The sequence below is a fragment of the Astyanax mexicanus genome, chromosome 25 (genome assembly GCF_023375975.1).
Source record: "Astyanax mexicanus isolate ESR-SI-001 chromosome 25, AstMex3_surface, whole genome shotgun sequence".
Lineage (NCBI taxonomy): Eukaryota > Metazoa > Chordata > Actinopteri > Characiformes > Acestrorhamphidae > Astyanax > Astyanax mexicanus.
In genome coordinates this window covers 2,435,271-2,453,887 of record NC_064432.1, presented here as the reverse complement: position 1 = coordinate 2,453,887, position 18,617 = coordinate 2,435,271, and the positions used below count along the sequence as shown (strand labels likewise).

Genomic DNA, 18,617 nt, shown 5'->3' with positions numbered 1-18,617 from the left:
GTGTTCAATCAACCTCACTCAAGATAACAAGATAACACCTACAGCTTATACAGGTATAGGCATTTCAACTCTGTCACCTGAGGTAACAGAGTTTTTTTTTTTTATATCATGATATTGCTGTGTCACGATATATTGTATATGATATAATATTGCCCACCCCTAAGGAGGACTGGCACAAAAAAGAAGTAACTTATTGGGTTTCTGGACAAAAGAAAGGGATAGAGAGAAAGAGGAACAGAGAGAGAGAGAGAGAGAGAGAGAGAAAGAGATAATAAAAACACAGAGTCTTACCGTCACTGTTGCCACGGAGGACAGTGTCAGGGGACGGTGTGTTTTGCGATCGTGAACCGAACGAGTCCAGGCTATCGAATGAGTCATCCCGTCCGTGCCTTGGTGGAGACAGCGAATCAGAACGCTCGGATTCCCAATTATCTATATAACCACTGTCTCGTATATTCCGCTTAGGAGAGTCTGACTCCTCACTTACACACTCCTGCACACACACACACACACACACACACACACACACACACAGAAAACATAATTAAAATAATGAGCAAGGCTCACCTGAGAATTAGAAATTAGAGCTGCTTAGAACAAAACTTTCCAGACACCGACCATATTGTTAATCAAGCATAACATTATGACCTGTTATTTATTTATTTTTTTAACACAGGATGTGGTTGGCTGGATAATTCTGGTTGGTAGGGGTGGGCGATATGGCCCTAAAATAATATCACAATATTTCATAGTGTTATCATGATAACGATACTCTTGGTGATATGACAAAAAATAAAATAAAAATACACTACTGCAACAAAACAAAACGTACATTGTATTATTGTATACGATAATATTAATATTATTATTTCTAACTGAAATATTAAAAAAATACAAGAATTTTAGCAGATTTGTAACAGGACCCCAAATATCTCCATATATCCAGGACTAAAGTAAAATAAATGATACTGGACAGATATAATCTGTCTCTAGTAGATATTTAATAGGAAATGAGAACAGTGTGAATTTTTCTTTTGCTTAAAACAGCAAAAAAGTAGAACCCTGATGTGATAATTAGGGGTGAGTGTTATGGCACGATATATCAGGATATAATATCGTTCGCGATATTCATAAATGTTGGCAATATTATCAAGTTTGATACGATATGGCACACCCCTACTGGTTGGTAGACTATTTTCAGTGCAGCTGTGAAACTGGGGTGTTTAAAAACTCCAGCAGCACAGCTGTGTCTGATTAACAACCCAACACCCAAATAACCATTCCTGCCATGTGGTGATCTGTGTGAATTCTCAGGAGATTAGGAGGTATTCTCTACTACATTTCTTTTAACTCTATTGTGAGTTATATTATAATATTAGGTTAACAAAGTATTGACGGGGCTGCAGATAAACTAATATGCAAAGAAAATATAAAATAAATATAACATTACATTGGAGAAGTTTCGCCATTATAGCTAATATTCTGTACTGGTCATCCACACTATAATGGGTTAAAATCTTTTACCTTTCTCATCATGGACAGAAGGCCTTCAAATTCCTTCAGGTCGAGTGTCGGACCGTTATACGACGTGCAGCTGTTAGCAGTTTTTCCCAGCCAGTAGATCGTTATCAGCACCTGAACATAACACACAAACATATATCTGCGTAAAGAAATAAACATAATAACACAATCGTACATCTCCCAAAAAATGAGTTAATAGAAACAAGAATAATGTAAAACAAAAGCCAAAATATTCCTTACGTTCTTCAGCTTTCGACTCAGGTCTGAACCCCTAGAACAGAAACAAACGACAAGAAATTAAGAAGACAGAACAACAGTGTGGGAGTCCCGATACAGATGTTAAAATTCAATATATCATATATATTGCGATACTGTAAACAAGGCGATATATTGTGATTGTTTAAATCAAATCTGAAAACAGACCCTGCTACTAGAAGTAAGCGAGCGGCGTTTAACAAAGTTACAGTCAAATAAAAAAGTTTGTGCACCCCTATTAATCTATTAATCTTAATCATTTTTAGTTCTAAATATTTGGGTGTTTGGAACAGCCATTTCAGTTTGATATATCTAATAACTGATGGACACAGTAATATTTCAGGATTGAAATGAGGTTTATTGTACTAACAGAAAATGTGCAATATGCATTCAACCAAAATTTGACCGGTGCAAAAGTATGGGCACCCTTATCATTTTATTGATTTGAATACTCCTAACTACTTTTTACTGACTTACTGAAGCACAAAATTGGTTTGGTAACCTCATTGAGCTTTGAGCTTCATAGCCAGGTGTATCCAATCATGAGAAAAGGTATTTAAGGTGGCCAATTGCAAGTTGTTCTCCTATTTGAAGAGTCTCCTCTTATTGCACATTTTCTGTTAGTACAATAAACCTCATTTCAATCCTGAAATATTACTGTGTCCATCAGTTATTAGATATATCAAATTAAAATGGCTGTTGCAAACACCCAAATATTTAGAACTAAAAATGATTAAGATTAATAGGGGTGCCCAAACCTTTTCATATGACTGTAAGAGTTGGTGTCCAAATGCTGAAATTGAAGGATTTAAATAATCTTCAATCTGATGTCTGTTCATATTGTGGTTCAATATGTGCGAGTTTGGGTTTTATGTCTTATTCTGTGAGTTTATTGGCTGGTTGCAAAGTAAAAATCTTATTGGGCTAGTGGACTAAGCCACTGCGACCATGACCTCAGGATCGCTGGTTCAAATCCCTAGTTTGTGCTGCTTCGGCATCAGCAGCAGGAGTCTGAGCGAGCACGATTTGTCATGCTCTCTCTGGGTGGGTTTAATGTTGGTCAGCACAGGCATCTGTGAGCTGATGTATCAGAGCTAACAGATTATCGATTACCCAGTGATGTTGCATCAGCGGCAGTTAGAAAAGACGAGGCATGTGTTTGTCTAGATTTAACATGAACATGTCTGAGATGTTAGACAGACACACAGCGTAGCGTATCGTACGTGAGGTTAGCACGTGTGGAAGTGTCCTGCAGGTCTCCAGGGTCGAACAGCTGCGTTCCTTTCAATCCCAGCTCCTCACATCCCCTCAGGAACATGGTGAGATTATCCTGGAACAGGAACACGTATCACATAATTACTTACAGAAGCCATCGAAGTTTCTAATCTCTCCTTAAGATGCATTACTCTGGGACCCTATAGACAAATTGCAGTATCCATCAATCCATTCATCCATCAGTCAACCTTCATCAACCTTCATTTAAACTCTGAATACACTAAGGGTGACCCCCAATTACAATGTAAAAGTAGATAACAAGATAAAAATATAATACTTTAATAAATAAATACTTTAATAAGTCATTTATTTACTGAGTAAAATTATCAAGTGTGGCAAAAGTATGAGAACCTTTAGAATAAGCTAATTTTTTGGAGGTGAAATTAGAGGCAGTTTTTTTTTAGTTAATGGGACAAATAAAGGAGATTTCTGATGCCCATTAAGCTGCAAAAGATAACAAAATCATCTCTAAAGTGTGTGGTTTACACCAATCCACAGTCAGACAGATACTGTACAAATGGAGAGACTATTATAACCCTTCCCAGGAGTGTTAATCACCAACACAGATCCCACCATGAGAAAAGCATGTAATAGTCAATGAGCTCACAAAGAACCCAAGGGAACTTCTAAGCAACTGAAGGCCCTGTTCACCTGACCAATAATGATGAGTATAGCATGGCAACAAGAAGTAAAAAAAACGCTGCTGTTCAAAAAAAGGACACTGCTGCCAATCTGCAAAGCATAAAATCCTTATCCTATGTGTGAAACATGGTGGTGGTAGTATCATGGTGTGGGTCTTTTTTGCTGTATCTGGGACACAGGATGGGTAAATTATACCAGCAATTTCTGAGGGTAAATATCAGGTTGTGTTTGAAAGCATCTATTTTGTGATTTTTTTATATATATTAATTGAGAAGCTTTAAGTATTTTGTTGTAAAACATCTCAAAATTACCCTAAAATATTGTGAAATTATTTTAGAACCATTTTTCCCACCCCTAGTTTGCAGTTTATTTGCATGCATGAAATAGTACAGTGGTATATTTATGTGTTGCATTATAGAGATATTATATAGACTACTTGAAAAATTGAGTTTCTTTGATTTTAAATTGAAAACCTCTGGAATATAATATAATAATAATATAAAGAGCCATCAAACCAAACTGAACTGTTTTCATATAGAAAAAAATATTGTTTTGTTTGCAGAAAAAGCCCTTAAATATTGTGATATTATTTTAGGGCAAAATTGCTTTTAGGTCATTAAAATAATAAACTGGATAAAAAATTAAGTTTAACTTAAAAAAATCACACTGAACTGTGGAATACATACTGACACTCTAATCTGACAGCAGTAATGTGGATTCTAGGCTCTGTGAAACAGAGAGGTGAGAAGAAAAGCTCACTTGCAACAGATGAATGACCAACATGCGCATACACACACACATTCACATACACACACTTTCAGTACTCACCAGTCCTGCGATGGGGGTTGGGAGTCTGTTAATCTTTTTCACAAGTCCTGGTTTGATGGAACTCAGCAGCCTGGAATAGAGGAACAATAGGAACAATTAACACCGACAATCAGAGAAACACTTACAAAAAATACAAACACAAGAAATAGAAATGTAAAAATTTCCCAAAGGAAAGAATAGTCAAGGAGGAGATCTCCTTCATATCTCTGTAGTTTCTCCGAGACTCCAACTAAATTAGATGGAAAGAGAAAGTAGAGTATAGCATTGAGTTTTTAACTCCTCTTGAGATTTACTATAGACCTCAGGAAGACCAGTGAGTTTTTGGCTTTCTGGCAGTGGATAAATATCTATTTTATTAAAGGCGAGGAGACGAAATTCAGAGATGGTCGTCCAGACGGGAATAAAATTACTGGAGGACCACGGAGTTCAGAGAAATACAGTAGATAATTCAGCCTGTAATTTTCTCAGAGGACGTCTGAGAAAAACACGTACATGATCGCACTGGACGGAAATAAAATCACACAGGGCAGAGGATATTTAATGCTATTTCAACCAAGCAAATTTAAGAAAAACATCTGTGACCTCTAAATGATCTCTAAATTAAACCTAAGTGAGAACCCCAAATTCGTCTTCTGAGACAACAAAGATAAACATTTGAGCAAAATAATTTCCCATGGTCCTATCTGGTCTCGATCTGACCCAGCTATCAAATATATATCTTTTTAACTTACCTAAACTGCCGTTTAATCTGATATATTAGCAAGACTATATACTGCTATGAACAAACGCTGACTCTAAGGCCAAACGAGCGATTGACTTTAATCTACACAGATTTCTCTCCTGAAAACTGTTTATTTGGGTGAGTAAAGTGCTTCCGTTTATTTACAGTGCCCTTAGATTTCCACAATTTTGACTGAAATGACTGAAAATAGAGGCCACTACGCTAACCTAGCAACAATGCAGCTCTTACAGTGCAGCTACAAACAGAGCAGTAATGGAACTATTTTAACTCGTGGAGTTTTTACAACCAAACAGATCCTATTTTCTCGTCCTGTTTAACTCAAAATATTGTATTAAACAGGGATAATGGAACTATGGTATAATTAAGCAATAACACACTTGAGGTTTGTGCTATAATGTGTAATATTGGCACTGCTGTGCTGCGGTCGTAGGCACAAGGCTGCAAATTGACAAGAATAGGTGTGATTATTATCAGTTAATCACAGAATATTGTTGTAACAACTGTTCATATTCATATTTACTCATAACACTTACTCGCACAGCAGAATGCCATTCTCCAGTCCACTTCTGAAGTCCTTCTCTCCAAAACTCCTCCCAGTCACTGCCTGTCATTCGAAGAGAAGAAAGAAAAAATTATGCATAACAGTTTTGTACTTTCATCAACATGAATAAACTGAATGAAGTCTATTTCTACAGAACATATTAATACAGATTCATCTTCTGCTTAGACTAAACTATACCAAAGGTGATTAAAATCAAAGAAAATAGCCCATATAGTCATAAATAAGAGACATAAATGTCTAAGCTGTGTCCTGTGTGTCCTGTGACCTCTATATAATAATAATAGACTATAGGATGATCAATGCAATCTGTGCAGCAACAGATTCAGAGCTTTAATCACTGACTTTACATCTACAAGGTGGGACAGATAAGGGTAAGAGGGTCTAGTAAAGTAGACAGTGAGTGAACACAGTGTTTAAAAACTCCAGCAGCACTGCTGTGCTGGGAATAATTGTCCCGACACCCAAATTATAGCTGCTTTGTGGTGGTTTTCTCTGTCCTGTGGGGTCCTGACCATTGAAAATCTATATAAAAGGGGGATAATAAAGTATGCAGGGAAATATATATATAAAAAAAACAGAACTACAGTTTGTAATTATAGAACTACAAAATGAAATGTAGGATAGTGGGTGTAGAAACAAGAAGATCAGTCATCAGGTCATAGTGTTAAATGTTGATAGATGTACGATGTTATCAGTTGAGACAAGAGAACCAAAAAGAGCCATTCTGACAAAGTGTTGTCTTTAGTGAATTGGTGTCTCTCCAGTGTATCAGAAGAATAATGCAAAGAAAACAAAGGAATTGGTTGTACACCCAGAGAGACTCAGCGAGACAAATGCCAGCTATGATTCATTCATCGAGTATAAACGGTCATTCTGTTGAGACTATAATGTCTTTTAACCACTAGAAACTTGCACTGGCACCCAATGCAAAAAGCAAAACAGAGATTATTGTGAGGCTTTTACATAATAAGACAAAATATCCTGTTGTTAGGGAGAGCCTGGTAGAGGAAAATCCCTGCGTGGTATGGCAAGCTGTAGCACAATTAAGCTTTCTAGGATTGTGAGCAGGTTGCTGGAAAGATTGTGTAAAAGCAGCATGTTGAGCCAATTGTACAGCGATTAAGCGTGACTTGACGTTTCTACACCCACAGGATGCTTTTGGCTGCATATTTCTGGTTGGGGTGACAATAATGGACTACTAATGTGATACTATGACACTAAGGTGTTTAAAAACTTCAGCAGTACTGCTGTATCTGGTTTTTTAATGTTTAATGAATTAAAAGGCTTTTACTCAGCATTAACAATTACGTTACAGATTATAGAGTGAACTGTAAATGCACCAACAAGCTGTAAAATCCACCACTTCCCAATAAAGACAGTTTTCAATCATTAAGTATTAGATACACCTCTGGAAGAAATGAAGAGAGCACTTCAGTTTCTGAATCAGTTTCTCTGATTTTGTTATTTATAGGTTTATGTTTGAGTAAAATGAACATCGTTGTTTTATTCTATAAACTACAGACAACATTTCTCCCAAATTCCAAATAAAAATATTCTCATTTAGAGTATTTATTTACAGAAAATGAGAAATGGCTGAAATAACAAAAAAAGATGCAGAGCTTTCAGACCTCAAATAATGCAAAGAAAACAAGTTCATATTCATAAAGTTTTAAGAGTTCAGAAATCAATATTTGGTGGAATAACCCTGTTTTTTAATCACAGTTTTTTTTCATGCATCTTGGTATCATGTACTCCTCCACCAGTCTTACACACTGCTTTTGGATAACTTTATGCCTGCACTCCTGATCTGTTAAATATGTCTATATCTGACCTGATACCAATACTGGATTGGATTGGTGCCGTTAAATGGAGGAAGGCACACAGACGTATTTCCTCTAGACTGTGCAACAGCTGAGGACTATATCGGGCACTGTGAGGTCACTTATTGTCTAACGTCCTTCACCTACCACTGAGAGTGGAAGTGTGTGTGTGTGTGTCTGCTTGTGTGTGTGTGGTCTATTCATCTATAGACCACATGTCTCTGTAATAATAACAGCAAAATTCCATTCCATGAGGATGTTTTTGCCGTCTGTAAATAACATTTAAAGCATTAGTATTCTGTTATTTTAAAGCATCTTAAAATATCTTTTGACTAAAATTGCAATTAATATTTTGATTTTATTTATGTTTATTTAGTAACTAATTATAATCCATTTTACCCACTCATTAAGACTTCCTAATCCCGACATTCCCTAAATGAAACTGTGCTCTCGCTCAGACTCTGGCTGCTGATGGCTTGCTGACTGGTAATGTGCAGCATAGTTTCATACTTAAAAACGAAAAGACTTTTTAAACAACACTTTACACTCACACACAGACACACACAACTCATTAACAAAAAAAAAAAAGACTACACCATTGTTCTCCTGAGCAGCATGATATCCGCTGAGCAGATTTTTCTACCCACAGATTTCTTTCCTCTTTCTTCTCTGTTCCTGTTCTCCTCTCTCTTTTCTGGCTTTTCCACAGTAAGTCTGCCTTGCAGAAGAGGAGGAACTTCAACACAGAGAACATTAAATAAAGAACTGGTTGAATGTTACCACCATTTAACTGGTCTGTTTCAGGCATGCAACACATTTAAAACTGGGATGGGAGCAATTTAGGACATAGGTCATTAATTAAAAAAAATAATAAAATAAAAAAATATAAAAAGGTATCATTAATCTATTTAAGGAATTGGGCAGCAAGGGCACAAGACTAAGCTAAAAACTCGTCATTTTTGAACCCTCAGAAACCATCATTTAACAATAGCTGAACAATAGCAGAACCACATGGGAGAGGGAATACTCTACTTTGGATAAATTTGCTCTGTCAAGCACTACAATACAATTGTTTGTTGAAAAAAAACTTAACCAGTTAACCATGGAATAAGCCATCACACAGTGTAAAACATGTATTTACATCAAAGTAGGATTGTCCAAACTGGTATCAGCAATCAGCAAGTCCAAAGCCAGTACACTGTTGTGATTCCACATCAATGCAGAACAAAGTACACCAAGAACTTCAGAATGGCCACCCATGCATTTTTCTACAAGACAATGCAAACCCATATGCTTTACACCAGGGGTGTCCAAACTACGGCCCGCGGGCCATTTTCGGCCCGTTTCCTTTTTTCAAGCGGCCCGCAAGGTATTTTAGAAATAGAATGAAAGTTGGCCCGCTGTTAAGCAGGTTTTTATAATGTGAGATTCAAAGTTTGAACGCTAGGTGTCAGAAACGGGCCAAAGAGTCTAAAAGCGGAGAGGGTGCGCATTTCTAGCGCAGAAAAACAGGCCAAAGAGTCTAAAAGCGGAGAGGGTGCGCATTTGTAGCGCAGAAAAACGGGCCAAAGAGTCTAAAAGTGGAGAGGGTGCGCATTTCTAGCGCAGAAAAACGGGCCAAAGAGTCTAAAAGCGGAGAGGGTGCGCATTTCTAGCGCAGAAAAACGGGCCAAAGAGTCTAAAAGCGGAGAGGGTGCGCATTTCTAGCGCAGAAAATCGGGCCAAAGAGTCTAAAAGTTGCCGTAATTAAGGAGTTTAATATTAAGAGACATCATGAAATGAAACATCAATTTGAAAAATCTTAGTTTACACAACACTGTCAAAGATAAAGATAGTAAGTCAAGTAAAATGCTGTGTAAATGAAATAATCAGGAAAAAATTAGTTTTATTACGCCATGTGGCCCGTGACTTAAAATATATTTCTCCTTCTGGCCCCCAACAAAAAAAGTTTGGACACCCCTGCTCTACACTTTACAAAAGCATTGCTGTGGAAGAAGAGGCGTTGGGTACTGGACTGGCTTGTCCGTGTGTGTGATTTCTGCTTCATATTAAAGCTCACAGGGTCCTCCTGGTTGAGGGGGTTTGTGTGAGGGTCTGGGAGTGATTTCCTGTCGTGTAGATTTGCAGCTGTTGCTGACTGCAATGTGCGCTAGTGCTGGTATACAGGTCACTGTCTATTCTAACACACACCCATCCACCCACAGATAGAGAGAGAGAGAGAGAGATGGAGAGAGGGAGAGAAAGGGTTGGAATGAATGTACTGGAGGTAAACCAAGGGTAAGACTGAAATTAGGTCTCATGCAGACTCATACACACACTTCCTCACACATTTCCTCGCTCTCTCTCTCTCACACACACACACACACACACACAAATGTCTCTCGCACTGCTGTCTCAATCAAGCCTTTTTAAAAAAAAAATTGTACTTTTTGTACTGCACAATCCGTACAATACACAGACACAATGTGACACACACAAACACACATACACACAACGTCTGGATTAGAGCTAAGCGGTTTTTGCAGGTCACGGGGTCAGAAATAGCCCTTTGGCTTTTCCAAATGTATTCTCCATCAAACACACACACACATACCACACCCTTAATACATACACAGACCATCTGAATAATGAATATTACTTAGCATTTTCAGGACGAGAAAAGAAAGAAAGAAAGTAGAGAAGGAACAAAAGATGAAAAGAGAAAGTAAAAAATAAAAATTGACAAAGCAACAGTAGTAATAAGAGATAGAGTGCTGTAGGGAAAAAAAAGAAAAAAAGAAAAAGAGATAGTGTGTAATAGAGAGAGAGATAACTGGTGATGACACTTTCAGGAAGAACCAAATAAAAGTTCTGGTGGCAGACAAGCAGTCGTCACCACTGCCAAGCAAGCTCACACACAGCTGCTGCTGACAGTCCAACACACACACACACACACACACACACGCACCCAGTGTTAAACTGTATGAGATGATTTTAAAAGCTAATACATGATGTGAAAGTCAAGTGAAATTCCAGACACTTAATAAAGAGAGAGAGAATGTCCAGTAAAAATAAAGCATGTTTAATAAAAAAAGAACATGTCCAGTAGAAATAAAACATGTTTACCTAAAATAAGACAAGTTCAGTAAAAAGAAGACATGTCCGTTAAAAAGAGGATGTGTCCAGAAAAAAAGTGAATATTCAGTAAAATAAGGACATATCCGGGGGAAAATGCATGAAGCATGAAGCTACAGTGTTAACTACGAGATTTATGCTCTTTAGATAAAAGCTGCAGATGCAGGCGTTCATGGACGGTGACAACTGCAGTAAAACGAGATGTTAGTACTGTAGCCCTGCCATTTGCACACAACTCGTGTTTTTGGATGGTGAAGCAGAGGGATGCCAGTGTTTCAGGATGCCCTTGTGTCTATGTTACCTTCTGGCTCTGTCCTTTTAGTTTAGTTACAGTTTTCTGTTCTCCATAAAACAGTTACTTGAAGCTATGGTGTTAACTACAAGGGAAGCAAGCTACTTTCTAACTGCAACTAATCCAATAATATGACTGTATCAGCTCCAATACCGATTTCGCCCACTTTTCCAATAGAATCCACAGAATTTGACAACCCATATTCCTTACCAAAGGTTTACTCTCTTCATTTTAAATAAAAACTTAAAATACAAATTTTTACCTGTCCTGGCTGACTGACTGTATTATTAAGAAAAAGGGTGAACAATTACTGTACTGGCAACCTTTTTAAAGCCTGACACACAGCTAGCCACATTTACCCTGCAGCTGTTCTCACTCTGCTAAACGGAGGAATCCCTCTGCGTACTGTTGGGGTCTAGGACTTCACAGGGGTCTTCTCCGTCACAATTCTTATACTGGACTAGCTCCATGATGTCATCACTAAGCGCCTCAGCCGCTGCACGCAGTGGAAATAGCGCTTGATCAGAGCTATTTTGGCCAGCAATCACCTTAGCAACAGCCTCAGGACCAGCGGGCAGGACCAGGAAGCGAGCGAGCGAGCGAGAAGGAGGAGTGAGAGCATCTCTGCAGACTTAGTGTCTTAAAATACTTCTGAAAATAGGCCATCTGACTGTGTCAGACAGACACACTGCAGATATAGATGGTGCCTGGCTTTTGCCTTCTTCCTTTGCCTTGCTGTATAAGTGAAGGCCAGTGAAAGGGTGAATGGAAAAGGGGATGAAAGGAAGAGGGCAGGCAGGACAGTAGTGCACTGTAAGACAAAAGAGAGAGAGAGTAATCATCCTGTTAGCTTCTTCAGGCAGTTACAGCTTTAGCATAGAAATTTCCTGTAGAAATGGCTACAGGCCGATCTGAAGACCTGAAGATCTGTAGAAGTGTTATCTAGAATGAAATGAACAACTTGTGGTGTTGACTGGGGAAAAGGTAAATACTAGTGCATGTGAATGATTTTTTCTTCCATTATGCTTTTGTGAGATATTAAGGCAAGATGTGCAGGGTGTGTCACAATGCTCATTGGTATCTTACACCCCGCCAACAGCCTATTTTTTGGGGTAAGCTGGACCGCAGAGTGAAGAAGGCAAAGGGCCAACAAGTGCTGATAAACACCTCTGGGAACTCCTTCCTTCAAGACTGTTGGAAAACTTTTCATTTCAGATGGCCACCTCTTGGACAGAACTCTCTACTCTACCAGTGTGTGACCCTCTGTGCACCCACCTCAAACTAAAGAAAAAAAAGAAAAAGCTAAGCAGCTGTGCTAACGCTAATTTTAGACAAGCCAAAAAGACTGTGAGTCTGTTACACAAACCTCGCCTGTGCATCTGTGGGTGTAACTCAGGATATGTGGGGGGCCGAGGAGACACGTTTGTGTAATTCTCTTGCATAAAATTCCTGTGTTCATCATCTCCCACATGGAACCTCAGTGCTTCCAGATTAAATGTGTGTGTTTATTAGTGTATTTTAATATATAGTTATCTATATATTTTCATTTTTTTAATTACATAAAACTGCAATCTTTGACTAGCTCCATAGCAACGCAATTCAGTGCTGTTCAGCAATGGACTCAAACACTGACACATACTGAACAGCTGCGTCCCAAAGCTTAGGCTCCGTTTCTTCAGCTTTACATCACTAAAAAATGTGTCCTTCATTTCTGTGAAATCAGCGGACGTGACGGATGTATCCTTCGAGACCTTCCGTGACCCACGATCCTTCTTTCACAATGAAACGAATCGAAAAAACACTGCGAATGTCAGCCACACGTGGTGAAATGCTGCAGCAAGAGAGTTGGTGAAAAATCGAATGGAGTGTACCTTTGTTTCATTTTTATGTTTGTTTTTTAACGCAAAATAATCATGTTCTGAGTTTGGTCCAGAGTTAAAATTTAACTTAAAAAAATCACTCTTTTTCAAAACCTGTAAACGTAATAGTGGTTTTATTTAGCGATGTAAACACGGCATCAGTACTGCAGAGTAAATAACTTTTTATTTATGCTGAAATGTGGATGAAAACTCTTTTCTCTCTCATTTTTCTCTCTCAGTCTCCCTTGTTTAATGCTAAAGCTCTGTGTTAAACTTTTACTCGGCATATTAAAAGATCATAACTTAAAAAGTATCAAAACTTGCTCTGTAACTGATCAGTGAATGTATAGGTTTCAATGTCCAACATCTCTTCTGCTCTAGGTGTGGTGGTAAACTACCACCAATCACTAGCTAGGGTTAGCAACCTTACTGAAGCTCAGTGATTACAGAAAAATCAATTTATCAGAAAAATAGTCAAATCGAGCATTTCCATTGCTTCAGCACACTGTTTGCATGCTGTTTTCTATACCCGGCGACCCAGTGTGAGGAAATGAGACTGGGAAAATAGTGAAAAGCAGATTCAGAAGCTGCATCAACAAAGATTTCTGTGATGTACTGCACAGTTCAAATAATAAAAAAGGTTTTTATCAATTGACACCACTAGTTTTAACATAATAGTTCTTTTAAATGTGAATAATTAAGTCTTGATAAGTATCTTTTGTATTTTAGTGCTAGCAAAGTCTGTCTTACATAAGGTGAATAATGAATGAAATGGGCTCCAAAATAGAGCCCTATGGAACTCCACTGGTGAAATCACTGTGACTAAATGACACGTATCAGACTCATGTAGGACCATAGCACTACACAGCATGGCGGTCTCATTTAACTCCTTTAATAGACCTTTTTTAACTCATCGCCTCATTAGCAAGGTTATTTTGAGCTGAATTCAGAGGGTTGGAAGAGAGAGAGAGAGAGAGAGAGAGAGAGGGAACAGTTATACATCGCTGCAGAGAAGTGACCTGAATTTAATAAGCCTGAATTAAAATATATATTAGAGGTGCAATACAGCAAGAGAATCATACATAAAGGCAATTTAATGGTATCTGTCCTTAAAAGGCGAACAGTGTTGTATGAAAAACGATTCATGAAGTGAAACAATAAGCTGAGTAGCTCTTAGTGGGAGTCTAATACACAGACCTCAGTGTTTCAGTTTGTGTGTCCATGTGTGTGTGTGTGTGTGTGTGTGTGTGTATGTGTATAATCCTCTAGCAAGATCTCTTTTCCTAAATTCTCAAAATTCCCACATGCTTGTAATATTCTCTGCACAAGCACAACATTCTTCCCTCACCTTCACTGTAAGAAAAGCTCCACTGCGGAGGAGTGACGGCGGTGCCAGTGGAGTGTATGTAGGTGTCTGAGCTGCTGTAGTTGCTTAGACACCTATTATAAATGTATAATGGTATAAATCTATTAATAAAAACGTTTAAAAACACACACACATTGCACCAGAAAGAAACACATTGGTGTGGTAGAGCAGTAACTGTTAGCTCATTATCAACTAACAGCTCTGCAATATTTTTCAGCAGTATATTTTGCTCGCTCACACACAGCATGGCTTTACCAGGAATGTCTCAAACAGACTGCAACACTTTCAGCAAATTCAACCTGTATACCTCCATGCCCAATCATATCTCATCATGCACATAAGAGTAATATTCCCATCCTTTTACCCTAATATTATACCATTACTAACCTAATGGCAGCTCCACACTTCACTGGTAGAATTCCAAGGTCCCTGACTATTAAAAACAAGGCACTGTGAACTTTAAAAGAGTACTGTTCATACACACAATTTCATCTTGAAATGAAGTCATGATAAATCAACTTACAAGAACAAATTAAAAGGTAATATGGAGGAAGAGATTGCAAAACTACAGATTGCAAAATTCCACAATGAATTCATTACATTACATTACATTACATTTGGCAGACGCTTTTGTCCAAAGCGACTTACAATAATGAAGTACAATGTAAAATAAGTTTAAAGGTAAAAACAACTGAGTGAAGGAGGGGAAGAAGGAAATGAGGTTAGAAGTAGTTAGTGTGTTAGAGGTGTTAGGAGAGTAAGTGCTCTTTGAAGAGCTCTGTCTTCAGGAGTTTATTAAAGATAGTGAGAGATTCTCCTGATCTGGTAGTAGAAGGTAGTTAGTTAGAGGTGTTAGGAGAGTAAGTGCTCTTTGAAGAGCTCTGTCTTCAGGAGTTTATTAAAGATAGTGAGAGATTCTCCTGATCTGGTAGTAGAAGGTAGTTTGTTCCACCATTGGGGAACTCTGTATGAGAACAGTCTGGATTGCTTTGTGTGAATGTTTGGCAAAGCGAGGCGACGTTCATTGGAGGAGCGCAGCGGCCGGGAGGTAGCGTAAGCCTACCTCCCGGACTCAGTGGACACAGAGTGCAGACAGTGAGGTAGAGTGTGGAAGAGTGTGGCAGAGTGAGGTAGAGTGTTCTAGAGCGAGGTAGAGTGAGGCATAGCAAGGTAGAGCAAGATGGAGCAAAGTAGAGCAAGGTAGGGAAGCATAGCGTGGTAAAAAGAGGTAGAGCAAGGTTAGAGCGAGTCAGATCGGGGTAGAGTGAGTTAGAGTTCCACAGTGAACAAACACAAGAAACTACTCCTTATTCTGGGATAAATCTGGGAGTTCACATCGACAAGTTAATAGCTCTTACAAAGCTTTATACTTTTAATCTAATATTGTATCATTATATCAGTGGCACATAATTAAAAAATCTTAAAATGACAAGAATATTGTTTACTAGTAAACATTATATTTTTGGACAATATATTGTCCAAACATAAACAGTTATAGACGACAGGCTTAACAATGATCATAATCGAGTTTATAATCTTTGTAAGTAAATCTGTGGCGTGGATCTCTTCAGGATAACACAACACATCTTTGTTTTACAGGCCCTGAGGAGGAACCGTGACCATTCCTCTCCCCATACACACACACACACAAACACACATACACACACTCTCACACTTACAAAAACACACACACACACTCAGAGGAGTTGCCAGGAAACACGTCTGGAACAGTGTAGTCCAAAAGTATGTGGAAGCCCCCCGTCCCCGACAAATTACCCAACACTGCTCCTCTTTCTTTCTCCCTTTCTGCACATTCTCACCCCCTCTCTACGGGAGCCCTGTTCCTCTCGCTCGTTTTCCCTCTCTCGCTCGGTGCTAAAAAAACAAAATGAGAATCAGCCAGACTGTTCAGCACAAGGACATAACATCTCCTCCAGACTTTCATCCATCTCACGACTAAACCTTTAACAATTCACTCTTTCAAACTTAGAACTTAGACTTGAGTGCGCAATGATAAATTCAGTACAGATGCTGTATATATACCGTATATTAATCATAACAGTGTGGGTTATGCAGGGTAATACACAAAATAATAATAATGCAGTAGTTTGTTTTGTACTAATAACAAGAAGTGCTGCAGATCTCCAGCCACTGTTGCACATAAGACGTAAGTAGCTCCTCCCTTTTTTTTGTATTATTGTCTATTGTAACATATGAGTACATCCCAACTGTGTACTATAGTGACTAATACTAACTGTTTTTTGAATATGAGGTATATAATACACATAAAAGTAGGGGTGTGTTTAAAAAAACGATTTTTCCATTCAAATCGATGTTCATTTAAATGATCCGATATTGATTTATATATAAACTCAAGATCGATCCTTAGAATTAGTCTATTTTCCCCGTATATGCGTAGCGTAAGGGACGCACAAAACCGCCATACGATGAGCGCTCTCGAACTGGATTTGAGAAACACAACTGACCCAGACTACAACAGACCCAGAGCAGGAGGATTATTCTGTATACGGCACCAAATTAAATCAAGTGTATTTCATTAGTGCCAGATGACCCAGATCACATATCCAGCCTAAGGGTTTAAATCAGGGTGGGCTATAAGGGGGTGGAGTCTAGTACAGTTTAATGATTTTCCTGCTCTAATAGATCTACTAAACCCAGCAGTTAACAGGTAAGTTAAAATATAAAAAGTGAGCATTAACATGAAATTAAAGAAACTGGAGTAGTTTTCTGATATAAATAGCTGCTCTAAATAGAGATCCGCATAGACTTGTGTTTTGTTTTCAGACCTGTTTGTACCAGCCAATTTTAATAGTAATACTTAGAAGTAAGCAATCAAGAGCATTATGTAATAATATACTGTCATTTTTAGTGTAAAGTAGTGCAATGCAACAGTTCATTTTGTTACAGTTTTGTTGTGACAGAGTCACATTATTTCTAAACAAAAATTAAATAAATTTTACTCAAAGCATACACAGCTCCAGGAAAAAAATAAGCGACCACTTCAGTTTCTGAATCAGTTTCTCTGATTTTGCTATTTATAGGTTTATGTTTGAGTAAAATGAACATTGTTGTTTTATTCTATAAACTACAGACAACATTTCTCCCAAATTCCAAATAAAAATATTCTCATTTAGAGCATTTATTTACAGAAAATGAGAAATGGCTGAAATAACAAAAAAGATGCAGAACTTTCAGACCTCAAATAATGCAAAGAAAAAATAAAGTTCATATTCATAAAGTTTTAAGAGTTCAGAAATCATATTTAGTGGAATAACCCTGGTGGTTTTTATCACAGTTTTTTTTTTCATGCATCTTGGCATCATGTTCTCCTCCACCAGTCTTACACACTGCTTTTGGATAACTTTATGCTGCTTTACTCCTGGTGCAAAAATTCAAGCAGTTCAGTTTGGTGGTTTGATGGTTTGTGATCATCCATCTTCCTCTTGATTATATTCCAGAGGTTTTCAATTTGGTAAAATCAAAGAAACTCATCATTTTTAAGTGTCTCTTATTTTTTTCAGAGCTGTATTTTGATCACCCCATATTGAGTTTTGAATGCTCGTTTGCTATTGGTATCGCATGCTGGTATCAGAGCCTCGTTTGTGATCATGAGTACGAGTAAACGAGCAGAAATCAGGTAAATACCCAATACCTGTTTCACTATTCATGCATCTCTAGTTCTAAAGGTGCAGTCAGTCAGTGAGAAAAGTGTAATGTAAAGTCTGAATAAAACGAACAAGCATGTTTTTGTGCTTCGGAAATTTTGTCACACTAAGGGCTGAATATCTATAATTCAGACTTCAGAAATAAGAGTTGTCTGTTGGTGCAGCAATGTACACTACGCTCACAGTATTGGATAATGGTATCAGAGCTTCATTTGCGATTACGAATACAAATAAATCAGCATAGTACAGGTATTCATGCATCTCTAGTTTTAAAAGTTGCAGTAAGTCAATGACAAAAAGTGTAATGTAACGTAACGTTTGATAAAACAGGACTTTTCCATAGCTATGGTGAAAGGCAAGCCAAAAATAAAGGAAGGTCTAAATGACAACTGCATGTGAGAGGAAGTGGGACAAGGAAAGGAAGGGGAAGAAGATGACAGGGAGGAAAACAATGTATTTCCTACTATCGAGACAGACACCTAACCCAAGCAGTTAAAGACTCTAAATGTCTATTTTAAATGAACTGCCTGCTGGTGCACATAGGAAAAATAGGACAAGCTAAATAGCTACCTACATCAGTAGCATGCTTTAAATTACTGGTAGAAAGTACTGGTGTGAACTGTACTGATGTTCTGATGTATCTGCTGATGACAGA

At 38.0% G+C, this 18,617-nt stretch overlaps 1 protein-coding gene across 8 annotated transcripts in view; it reads right to left on the bottom strand.

The window, feature by feature from the left end:
* Positions 1 to 18,617, bottom strand: part of limch1a (LIM and calponin homology domains 1a) — a 70,897-nt gene that overhangs the window by 46,179 nt on the left and 6,101 nt on the right. For all 8 annotated transcript variants that reach the window (XM_049472200.1, XM_022681650.2, XM_049472201.1 and 5 more), the window contains exons 2-7: positions 5,797 to 5,867; positions 4,522 to 4,591; positions 3,000 to 3,106; positions 1,762 to 1,792; positions 1,525 to 1,635; positions 292 to 493 (exon numbers count right to left, since the gene is read on the bottom strand). In XM_049472200.1, the coding sequence (XP_049328157.1) occupies positions 292 to 493; positions 1,525 to 1,635; positions 1,762 to 1,792; positions 3,000 to 3,106; positions 4,522 to 4,591; positions 5,797 to 5,867 (592 nt within the window). The remainder of the gene's footprint in view (positions 1 to 291; positions 494 to 1,524; positions 1,636 to 1,761; positions 1,793 to 2,999; positions 3,107 to 4,521; positions 4,592 to 5,796; positions 5,868 to 18,617) is intronic.